The following is a 12,922-nucleotide window of genomic DNA, read 5'->3' on the forward strand; positions in this document are numbered from 1 at the left end:
ACGGTTTTGTGCACGAAGAGATTGAACTTTGATAAGTGTGGCGCCTTTTATTTTCCTTTTATATTTTATTCTCTCTTAATTATATAGTTTCAGTAATATCTATAAACTGTAAATCATTTAATTGCATCTGGTGTATTATCTGTTATTTGGGCAGAGTGGGGTACCTCACACAGCATCCAAACAAACTATTACCCAGTTTGGCGGGGCCGAGGCTGTTTCCCTAGACAACAGCAAGCCGAGCAACCCTGAGAGTGGCCGGGGGGGCTACACTAAAAAGCACAATTTGCTGAAAGTGGTTGTGCAAGTAGACAGTGGTGAAGAAGGCATTTAGCATGCTGGCCATCAGTCAGAGCAGAGTCTAGGATGAACATAATGTTGCAGGTACATAAGTTGTTGGTGAGACTGCATTTGAAGGATTGTGTACTCTTTTGGACATCCTGTTATAGGAATGACTTTGTCAAACTAGAAGAGTGCAAGGGTGCTACCTGAGTTAGAAGGAAAGCTTACCAGCTTAGTCTTTATTCCTTTACGCACAAGAGAATGAGGGTGAAACTCAATTTATAAAATCATAAGGAGTCATAATCTTTTCCCTAGCTTTGTGAGTCTAAAACTCAGGGGCACAGATACATAAAAAAAAAGGATGGATTTAAGAGGCCTCAGAGGTAACTTCACACAGGGGGTAAGGATAACCTGGAATGAACTACCAGAAGAAGAGGTTGTGGTGGGTACAATTGCAGCATTTAAGAGACATTTAGAGTACATGGAGGACAGGAGTTTAAAGGGTTATGGACTGAATGCAGGCAAGGGGCTTAACAGGGAGGATGTCCAGTTAAGCTGAAGGGCCTGTTTCCATGCTGTTTTACTCTACAACTCTGAGGAAGAGGGGAAAGAATGAAGGAAGTGCTTTTGGGTGCAGGCTAAGTTTCTGCAAACGACATATTTGCTTTTGACACAAACACCTCTACCTACTGAATTCCTACAGTAGATAATTTGTTGCTCCATGTTCCAGCAGCTGCAGTTTCTTCTGTCTCTGCCTAGATACTATCTGTTAAGCATGGCTGGTCCATCTTCAGTTCTACAAATAAACAAAGATGAAAAGGGGTAGTTAGAGAGTAGGGAAACTGCTTGCTGGAATGGAGATGCAGAATGTGAGCTACCTGACAGTTTTGACCTCCTTGTCTTTGGTCTCTTTCTGTTTCAATGAAGTCCAATGTTAACACTGAGCAGCAGCACCTCATCTTCCATCTAGGTGCATTGTTACCCTTGGGACTCTGAATTCAACAATTTGACTTAATCAGCCTTTCCTATTTGTATCAGAAGTGACCAGGTCTGATGTATGATTATCAAATAAGCTTTTTGTTTCCCTCTGACAGGGTGAAACTAGAAATAGATGCCTTAGGTTTAGGATAAAATGTGAGGGAACTACTTCATTCAGAGGTAGTGCGAGCGAGGAATGAGCTGCCAATGGAAGTAGTAGATGCAGGGTCAAAGGTAACATTTTAGAGAAGTTCGGAGAGGTATGGATGAGAGAGGTTTGGAGGGCTATGGTCCAGATGAAAGTGGGTGCAGATCTATGCACTCCCCATCTCTCTCTGCAACCTATTTTCTCACCTTTCTATTTCTGATGCAATCATCGACTTAACCTGTGTATCTTATTTCATGTTTCTATCATGTGCAAGCCTTCTGCTTTTCTCTTCTATGTGGTAACAAATGCTAAATTCTGTAACAGTTATGGTGACAGAGCTTTCTCTTCACTATTGGATTTATCACTAACTGTTTGGAAATAATCACTATTAATATCACAAATGACCTGACGTGGTCCAACCAAGCAGAGTCCACTGCCAAGAAGGCCCACCAGCGCCTTTACTTCCTGAGAAAACTAAAGAAATTTGGCCTGTACCTTAAAACCTTGACTAATTTTTATAGATGCACCGTAGAAAGCATTCTCCTAGGGTGCATCACAACCTGGTATGGAAGTTGTCCTGTCCAAGATCGAAAGAAGCTGCAGAAGATCGTGAACACGGCGCAGCACATCACACAAACCAATCTTCCATCCGTGGACTCATTTTACACCGCACGCTGTTGGAGCAGTGCTGCCAGGATAATCAAGGACATGACCCACCCAGCCAACACACTTTTCGTCCCTCTTCCCTCTGGGAGAAGGCTCAGGAACTTGAAGACTCGTACGGCCAGATTTGGGAACAGCTTCTTTCCAACTGCGATAAGACTGCTGAACGGATCCTGACCTGGATCTGGGCCGTACCCTCCAAATATCTGGACCTGCCTCTTGGTTTTTTTGCATTACCTTACTTCCCATTTTTCTATTTTCTATTTATGATCTTTAATTTAAATTTTTAATATTTAATATTTGTAATCCAAGGAGTGTGAAGCGCAGAATCAAATATCGCTGTGATGATTGTACATTCTAGTACCAATTGTTTGGCAACAATAAAGTATAAAGTACTAGTTTTGTGTGTCCTAACATGTTAGGTCAGCACTCCATAAGACAAGGGAATAGAATTAGGCGATTAGACCAATCAAACCCTCGTCGTCATTCATCACGGCTGATTTATTATTCTTCTCAACCACATTCTGCTGCCTTCGTTCATAACTTTTGACATCCTTATTATTGCTACACGACTGTGTAGGAATGAATTTGACAAATTCACCAACCTCTGGCTAAAGAAATTCCTTTTCAGCTTTATTCTAAAGGGCCATCTTTCTATTCTGAGACTGTGTCCTCTGGTCCTTGACTATCCCAATATTGGGTAGATCCTTTTCACATCCACTCTATCTAGGCCTTTCAGTACTTGGTAAGTTTCAATGAGATCTCTTTTCCACACCCAGAGCCATTGAATGAATCAGAATCAGGTTTAATATCACTGGCAAAAGAAATGAAATTTGTTGTTTTGTAGTAACAGTACATTGCATTACATAATAATAATTAAAACGTTTAAATGCTTTAAGTAAATACAGAAAAAGAAAATTAAATTAAGTAGTGCAAAACGAGAGCAAACTCGTGAGGTAGTGTTCATGGGTTCATTGTCCATTCAGAAGGGGAAGAAGCTGTTCCTGAAATGTTAAGTGTCTCTCTTTAGGCTCCTGTACGACCACCTCGATGGAAGCAATGGGAAGATGGAATGTTCTGAGTGATGGGGGGGGGGGGAGCGTGTTTAATGATGGATGTCACTTTTTTTTGAAGTGTCACGTCTTGACAGTGTCCTGGCTGCTGGGGAGGCTAGCATTAACCCTTTCATTTCCAGGATCATTATCGTGAACTCTCTCCAATGCCAACTTTCTTAGATATGGGATCCAAAACTGCCCACAACACTCTAAATGCAGTGTGACCAATGCCTTATAGAGGCTTAGCGTTGCATCCTAATTTTATATATTAGTCATCTGGAAATGAATGCTAATATTGCATTTGCCTTCATTACTACCAACTCAACTTGCAAGTTAACCTTTAGGGAAACCTGCATCTCAGTCTCTTGCACCTCAGATTACTGAATCTTCTCATTTAGAATATAGTCTCTGTCTTTATTCCTACTACCAAAGTGCATGACCATACACTTCCCTACACTGTACTCCATTTGCCACTTTGCCCAATCTATAATCTAAGTTCTCCTGCAGACTCTCTGCTTCCTCAACACTGCCTGCCCCTTCACATGTCTTTGCGTCATCTACAAAATTGGCCACAAGCTATTAATTCCATCATTCAGATCATATAACGTGTGAAAAGTAGCAGACTCAACACCGACCCTTGCAGAACACACTGATCACCAGCAGCCAACCAGAAGAGGACCCCTTTAATCTCACTCTCTGCCTCCAGTCAGCCAACCTTCTGTACATGCTGGTATCCTTCCTAGAATACCATGGGTTCTTATCTTGTTTAGCAGCCTCATGTGGTACATTGTCGAATGCCTTCTGAAAATCAACGTAAACAACATCCACTGACTCTTCTTCGTCTACCTGCCTGTTCTTTTTTCCTCAAAGAATTCTAACAGATTTGTCAGGCAAGATTTTCCCTTAAGGAAGCCATCTTTTCAGAATGGCAGGCAGTGACTCGTGGGGTACCGCAAGGCTCAGTGCTGGGACCCCAGTTGTTTACAATATATATTAATGACTTCGATGAGGGAATTAAATGCGGCATCTCCAAGTTTGCGGATGACACGAAGCTGGGCGGCAGTGTTAGCTGTGAGGAGGATGCTAAGAAGATGCAGGGTAACTTGGATAGGTTAGTTGAGTGGGCAAATTCATGGCAGATGCAATTTAATGTGGATAAATGGGAAGTTATCCACTTTGGTGGCAAAAACAGGAAAACAGATTATTATCTGAATGGTGGCCGATTAGGAAAAGGGGAGGTGCAATGAGACCTGGGTGTCATTATACACCAGTCATTGAAAGTGGGCATGCAGGTGCAGCAGGCGGTGAAAAAAGCGAATGGTATGCTGGCATTTATAGCAAGAGGATTCGAGTACAGGAGCAGGGAGGTACTACTGCAGTTGTACAAGGCCTTGGTGAGAACACACCTGGAGTATTGTGTGCAGTTTTGGTCCCCTAATCTGAGGAAAGACATCCTTGCCATAGAGGGAGTACAAAGAAGGTTCACCAGATTGATTCCTGGGATGGCAGGACTTTCATATGATGAAAGACTGGATGAACTAGGCTTATACTTGTTGGAATTTAGAAGATTGAGGGGGGATCTGATTGAAACGTATAAAATCCTAAAAGGATTGGACAGGCTAGATGCAGGAAAATTGTTCCCGATGTTGGGGAAGTCCAGAATGAGGGGTCACAGTTTGAGGATAAAGGGGAAGCCTTCTAGGACCGAGATTAGGAAAAACTTCTTCACACAGAGAGTGGTGAATCTGAAATTCTCTGCCACAGAAAACAGTTGAGGCCAGTTCATTGGCTATATTTAAGAGGGAGTTAGATATGGCCCTTGTGGCTAAAGGGATCAGGGGGTATGGAGGGAAGGCTGGTACAGGGTTCTGAGTTGGATGATCAGCCATGATCATACTGAATGGCAGTGCAGGCTCGAAGGGCCGAATGGCCTACTCCTGCACCTATTTTCTATGTTTCTATGCTGACTTCGGTGTCTTTTATCATGTGCCTCCAACTACCAAAAAACCTTATCCTTATCTTGCCAACCACTAAAGTCAGGCTAACTGGCTTATAAATTCCTCTGTTTTTGCCTCCCTCCCTTCTTAGAGTGGTGTGACATTTGCAATTTTCCAGTCCTCTGGAAGCATTCCAGAATCTGGAGATTCTCAAATGATCATTAATGCTTCCACCATCTCTTCAACTGCCTCTTTCAGAACCCTGGGTTGCAGTTCCTCTTGTCCAGGTGACTTATCTACCTTTGGACCTTCCAGTTTTCTAAGCACCTTCTCCTTATTAATAGCAACTACACTAATTTCTGCCCCCGACACTTTTGAAAATCTGTTATACTGTGCTGCTGTCTTTCACCATTAAGACTGATGTAAAATACTTATCAAGTTCAACTGCCTTTTCTTTGGCCTCCATTACTACCTCTCAAATGACATTTTCCAGTGGTCTGAAATCCACTCTAACCTCTCTTTTACTCTATATATTTGGAAGAAGAAGAAACTTTTGGTATCCTGCTTTGTATTAACACAAGACAAAGGAGCAGAAGTAGGCCATTCGGCCCATCGAGTCTGCTCCGCAGCTCCTCCATGAGCTAAACTATTCACCCATCTATTTCCAATTTCTGGCTTTTTCCCCATATCCCTTGATACCCTGACTAATTAGATGCCTGTCAATCTCCTCCTTAAACACCCTCAATGATCGGGCCTCCACGGCTGTATGTGGCAACGAATTCCACAAATCCACGACCCTCTGGCTAAAAAACTTTCTCCTCATCTCCGTTTTAACTGGGTACCCTCTAATTCTAAGCCTATGGCCTCTTGTCCTGGACTCACCCACCAAGGGAAACAACCTTTCCACATCTACTCTGTCCAACCCTTTCAACATTCGAAACATTTCTATGAGATCCCCTCTCATTCTTCTATACTCTAATGACTATAATCCAAGAGCCGGCAAATGCTCCTCATATGTTAGCCCCTGCATTCCAGGAATCATCCTCGTAAATCTTCTCTGAACTCTCTCCAACATCAGTACATCCTTTCTAAGATAGGGGGCCCAAAACTGCACACAGTATTTCAGATGAGGTCTCACCAGTGCCCCATAGAGCCTTATCACCACCTCCTTACTCTTATACACTATTTCTCTTGAAATGAATGCCAACATAGCATTCACTTTCCTTACCACCGATCCAACTTGGTGGTTAACCTTTAGGGTATCCTGCACGAGGACCCCTAAGTCCCTTTGCAGTTCCGATTTTTGAATTTTCTCCCCATCTAAATAATAATCTGCCCTATTATTTCTTCTTCCGAAATGTGCAACCATACATTTGTCAGCGCTGTATCTCATCTGCCATTTCTTTGCCCACTCTCCTAAACTAACTAACTCTTTCTGCAACCTTTCCGTTTCATCAACATTTCCTGCTGCTCCACCTATCTTGGTGTCATCCGCAAATTTAGCCACAAAACCATTTAATCCATAATCCAAATCATCAATATACATCGTAAAAAGGAGCGGCCCCAAAACCGACCCCTGCGGAACACCACTAGTAACTGGCAACCAATCAGAATAGGATCCCTTTATTCCCACCCTTTGCTTTCTGCCTATCAGCCAATGCTCCACCCATTTCAATATCTTTCCTATAATTCCATGGGCTCTCATCTTATTAAGCAGCCTCATATGCGGCACCTTATCGAAGGCCTTTTGAAAATCCAAATACACAACATCCACAGCCTCCCCCTTGTCAATCTTATTCGAGATTACCTCAAAAAATTCCAATAGGTTGGTGAGGCAGGATCTTCCCTTCATGAAACCATGCTGGCTTGGGCCTATCTTGTCATGCACCTCGAGATATTTCATAACCTCGTCCTTGAGTATTGACTCCAATATCTTTCCAACTACCGATGTCAGACTAATAGGTCTGTAATTTTCTTTCTGCTGCCTCCTTCCTTTCTTAAATAGCGGAACTACATTTGTGACCTTCCAGTCCTCCGGAACCATGCCAGAGTCTGTTGATTCCTGGAAGATCATTTGCAATGCTTCCACAATCTCCAAAGCCACCTCCTTCAGAACCCTTGGGTGCACCTCATCCGGACCGGGAGACTTATCTATTCTTAGCCCACTTAGCTTCCCAAGCACTTTCTCTTTAGTAATCTTGACTGTATCTAATTCTATTCCCTGATACCTCTGGCTATCAGGTATATTGCTCATGTTTTCCACTGTGAAGACTGATGCAAAATACTCATTCACTTCCTCCGCCATCTCTTTGTTATCCATTATAATTTCTCCAGCATCATTTTCAATCGATCCCGTATCTACCCTTGTCACTCTTTTACTCTTCATATATTAAAAAAAACTCTTAGTATCCTTTTTTATGTTAATTGCCAACTTCCTTTCATAATTCATCTTTTCTTTCCTAATGACTTTCTTAGTTTCCTTCTATAAGTTTTTAAAAGTCTTCCAGTCCTCAATTTTTCCCACTAATTTTTGCTTCCTTGTACGCTGTTTCTTTTGCTTTTATTTTTGCTTTAACCTCTCTGGTTAGCCACATTTATGCCATTTTTCCATTCATGATTTTCTTTTTTCTTGGAATATATTTTTCCTGCATTTTCCTTATTTCTTGTAGGAATTTCATCCAATTCTGCTCTGCTGTCCCTCCATTTAGCTTACTTTTCCAATCGACTTAGGCCAGTTCCTCTCTCATACCACTGTAATTTCCCCTGTTCCCCTGTTCGATACACTTGATACCAGCTTCTCCTTTTCAAATGTGAAACTGAACTCAATCATATTATGATCACTACTTCCAAGAGGTTCCTTTACCTCCAGCTCCCTAATCGCCTCAGCTTCGTTACACAGCACCCAATCCAAAACAGCCGGTCCCCTGGTGGGCTTCTGGACAAGCTGCTCCAAAAAGCCATCCTGTAGGCATTCTACAAACTCCCTCTCCTGAGATCCATTACCTTCCTGACTTTCCCAATCCACTTTCATATTAAAATACCCCATAATTATCCTGACATTTTCCTTCTGACATGCTTTTTCTATTTCCAGCTGCAACTTGTAGTCCACATCCCGGCTGCTGTTTGGAGGCCTGTATATAACTGCTATTAGTGTCTTTTTACCCTTGCCATTTCTTAATTCTACCCATAAGGATTTCACCTCTTCTGATCCTATGTCCCTTCTTTCTATTGATTTGATATCGTTACTTACCATCAGGGCCACGCCACCCCTTTTACCTGCCTTCCTATCTTTCCTATACACTGTGTATCCTTGGATATTCAGCTCCCAATCACATCCATCATTTAGCCATGACTCGGTGATGGCTACAATGTCATATCTTTTAACCTGCAGCTGTGCAGCAAGGTCATCCACTTTATTTCTAATGCTGCATGCATTTAAGTACAGTACATTTAGATCAGTATCTGTTGCCGATTTTGCTATATTTCTATTTTGCAGCAAATTATCCTGTATATTCACGGCCTGTCCTTCTTGCCGTCTTTGCTGCACAGTATTTTTGACTTATTTCTATTTTCCTCTTCCTCAACCCTAACACCTTGGTTTCCTTCCCCTTGCCAACTTAGTTTAAACCCTCCCTAACAGCTATATTAAACAATCCTGCCAGGATATTAGTACCTTTTGAGTTCAGGTGTAATCCATCTTTTTTGTATAAGTCATACCTTCCCCAAAATAGATCCCAATGATTCAAGAATTTGAAGCCCTGCCCCCTGCACCAGTTACTTAGCCACACATTCATCTGCTTAATTCTGCTATTCTTACCATCATTAGCGCACAGCTCAGACAGCAATCCTGATATTATTACTCTGGAGGTCTGGCTTTTCAATTTTCTTCCTAGCTCCCAGTAATCTTCCTTCAGGACCTCCTCTCTTTTTCTGTATATGTCATTGGTACCAACATGTACCAAGACTTCCGGCTGCTCGCCCTCTCTCCTCAGAATACTCTGGCCTCGATCTGAGACGTCCTGTACCTTGGCACCAGGGAGGCAACACACCATCCGGGTATCCTTGTCTGGCTCACAGAATCTCTTGTCCGTCCCCCTTACGATGGAATCCCCTATAACTACCGCATTTCTTCTTGCTCTCTTGATTTCGGCACTGGGCAGAATGCCAGAGTCTCGTTCACTGTGGTCCTCCTCTGTCAGGTCTGCCTCTTCAACAGTATCCAAAACAATATAATGATTTCTGAGGGGGACTGTCACAAGGGTGCTATCCGCTACCTCTCTATAGGTAGTATCTATCACCTCCTCACTTTCCCTAATTAGCTGAAGGTCATCAATTTCCATCTCCAACTCCTTAACACGGTCCTTCAGAAACCTCATCTCAGTGCACCTGGTGCAGATGTAATCCTTGGGGAGGCTGGGAGTCTCCCAGGGTCCTCACATCTGGCACTCCAAGCACAACACTAATCCTAGATGCATACCTCTAATGCTACTGTTTGTACTAAATACTAAAAAACTGTAACTTACTCTGTTACTATGAGACTCAACGGGCGCAAGAAGCCTCTTCCTGTCTCTGCTGAAGCCCGTTGAGCCAAAGCCCTTTCACTCTGCACCCTCTCACTCTGCAGCCCACTCCGACGCTGCCCGCTCGATATGGCGGTTTTCTTTTTAAACTGTTCGCACTCAACTGGCTGACGTCACGTGCCTGCGCAGTCTGGCCTCTCTCCTACTCCAATAAATAAAATGTCTTCTTGCTAGAAATCCTTAGCCTCTTACCGCCTTCTTCTTGATCCAAAGAGAAAAAATTTAAAAATTATTAGCTAGCTTACTTTCATATTTCATGTTATCTCGCTTTTTTGCTGTTTTAGCTGCCTTCTGTTGGTTTTTTTAAAGCTTACCAATCTTCCAACTTCCCACTAATTTTTACTATATCTTGTGCCCTTTTTCTTTTATGCTGTCTTTGACTTGGTTGCCATGGTTGCTTTATTTCTCTCTCCCCCCTCCCCCCTTTTTAGAATGCTGCTGCTTCTTTGAGATGAATCGATCCTTTGTCTTTTGAATTACTCCCAGATACTTCAGCTATTGCTGCTCTACCATCAACTCTGCTAGTGTCCCTTTCCAATCAACTTTGGCCAGCTTCTCTCTCTGAAACTCCCATTACTGCACTGTAATACTGATGCATCTGATTTTTAGCTTCTCCCTCTTAAACTGTAGGTGAATTCTATTATATTATGAACACTGTCTCCTTAGGGTTCCTTTACCCCAAATTCCCTTCATTACACAATACCCAATCCAGAATTGTGTTTTGCCTATTGGGTTTGAACATAAGGTGCTCTAAAAATCCATCTTATAGGCAGTCTACAAATTCCTTCTCTTGGGGTTTGGCATCAACCTGATTTTCCCCAATCTGCTTGCATGTTGAAATCTACCCCCATGATCATCAAACATTGTTTTTTTTATTCATTCCTTTTCTATCTCCTTTTGTAATTTGTAGCCCACATTCCGACTACTGAATTGGAGGCCTGCATATAACTCCCATCAGAGTCTTTTTACCCTTGCTGTTTCTTAACTCTACCCACAAAAATTCTACATCTTTTGATCCAATGTCATTTCCTTTTAAGGATTTGTTTTCATTTTTTACCAACAGAGCCACCATACCCACTATGCCCATCTGCCTGTCCTTCTGATATGATGTTCTTCAATGTTCAGCTCCCGAGGACACCTCCAAAGTGGAACTCGCAAGCAATGAGACTTGCGAATTTCAGTGGTCTGGTACTTAGCTTTTAACTTAATGGAAAACAGCACTTTTATCATTTATTATGGTTATCTCATACTGATATCACCTTTGTAAATATTTTCATTGCACTTTCTCTACTGCTTTCATATTCTGTTCTTACTTTGATAATTAATTGTTCAATCAGATAAATGTTCTTGTTTTGTAATATTGTTACTAATATTTTTCTCCTTTTTTTTTCAACCTCCAGATATTAGTGCAAGAATAAGATCATCCAATCCCTTAATAGACTTCCTGATGTAACTCATATAAATCTGACCTTCAACCTGGATATGAAGACTGAGATAACATCTGATGCACCCAGAAGACAGGAGAGTTCCAAGGAGTCATTAATGAACCCTGAGCCAATCCTGGCAACAAAAAGTTTTAGTACAGACGTTGAAATGATTGCAAGTAAGGTTGGAAATGACTTCACTCATATTTGTGATTCTGGAAAGCCAATCAAAGGCATGAATGAGAACAGATTAGAACAGGAGAAAATGGTTGTCACTAGAAAAAAGCGTAAGAGCCAGCAGGCTGGTCCATCAGAAACTCAAAACTCTAATTTGAAAGATCACCCAAGTAACATTGGTTTGAGGCCTCATATGCAGTCACAAGACCATGCAGATGATTCTTCTTTTAGTGAGTGTGTTTCATCACCTTCTTCAAGTCTACATTTTGGAGACTCTGATACAATGACTTCAGAAGAGGAGGAGATTCCAGATAGACATTCCCAAACAGTATTGAGTGGCACAAGTAGAACAATTGATTCAAAAATGCACAAGTGGCCGAGGTCTGAACAGGAATCTATATCAGGGATTTTAATTAAGCGACCTTGTCTCCCAAATAGCAGTCTACGGAGGCCTCAACAGAGAAAGAAATTTAATAAACCTAATGTTTCTCAACGGACACAAAAACAAAAGGAGCGTATTTTATTGCAGAAGAAGAAAAGGGAAGTTTTTGCTCGTAAGAAGTATGCCTTACTGTCAAGTTCTAGCAGTTCAGGTGATAATGACCTGAGCAGTGAATCCTCCTCCAGCTCTTCCACTGAAGGGGATGATGATTTATATATGTCAAGGAATGAAAGCCACCAAAATAATACAACAGTTGCCTCAGGTAAAATTTTCATCTTTTATAAATTAGAAAAATAATAAATTTGTGCTGAAGAAAACTTCTTGTGTTACTAGAAACACTTACTTCCAACCAACTGTGCAGTGATATAACTATTATTGGCATTTGAGCAATTGTTCATTTGACTGTTTCTAAAAGTGGTAATTTTAGTATAGACAATTGTTATGCTGCAAATCCTTTGTCCAACAGTGATCTATCTAACTGAAACAATGGCACAAGTTCTACCATTGATGCAAATTGGTATTCAAATAATGAATCTTGAAGCCTAATTGCATTTGACCACTAGGAATGAGAAAAACTGCAGGTATACAGGAGCACCACCACCACCACCTTAAAATTTCCCTTAAATTTGCATCCTGGCTTGGAATTGCATTGTTTTTTATTCATTGTTACTGTGTAATCTCCTGACCAAAAGCATTTGTAAAATTGCCTTTATCAAAAGTGCTGCAGTAATTCAGGAAGTCAGTGTATCATCATCCTATCAAAAATCATGTGGGGCAATAAATGCTGACCTGAGGAAGATGTTTAAAATGTGAATGATGAATAACTGAAGATGTGGCAGTGTCTTTCAGATTATACTTATTCTTTTTTGTTGTATGATAATCCTGCATAATTTAGTTCGAATTCATGGAAAAGTTGCCTGCTACATAACCTAAATTACATGTACATTAATGTGTTTCAGAGAATAGTCAGAAAAAGTTGTTGCACACAATAAGGTACACAATTCAGAAACAAAATGGCATTGTGCAAATATTGCTGAGGGCTTTAGTTGGTCAGGGTTGATGATGGATGTTGCATCCCCACTGTCTATGTTATACATAAGCCAAGGCAGTACGATATGGAGAGCAAGCTATTGCCCATGTGGCAGGCTCACCCTCTCCATGCAGTTGATGAATCCAAAGGAATGGCAGAGACCGATTTAGTTTGGCACCAGTAGCATCGCAGGAGTTGCCAGCCAGTGT

The 12,922-nt window shown here is 41.5% G+C and overlaps 1 protein-coding gene across 2 annotated transcripts in view; it reads left to right on the forward strand.

Annotated features, from left to right (window-relative positions):
- Positions 1–12,922, forward strand: part of rnf111 (ring finger protein 111) — a 155,711-nt gene that overhangs the window by 38,881 nt on the left and 103,908 nt on the right. For both annotated transcript variants that reach the window (XM_063065752.1, XM_063065753.1), the window contains exon 2: positions 11,041–11,945. In XM_063065752.1, the coding sequence (XP_062921822.1) occupies positions 11,123–11,945 (823 nt within the window). In that variant the 5' untranslated portion in view covers positions 11,041–11,122. The remainder of the gene's footprint in view (positions 1–11,040; positions 11,946–12,922) is intronic.

This window comes from Mobula hypostoma, chromosome 13, assembly GCF_963921235.1.
Source record: "Mobula hypostoma chromosome 13, sMobHyp1.1, whole genome shotgun sequence".
Taxonomy (NCBI): Eukaryota; Metazoa; Chordata; class Chondrichthyes; order Myliobatiformes; family Myliobatidae; genus Mobula; species Mobula hypostoma.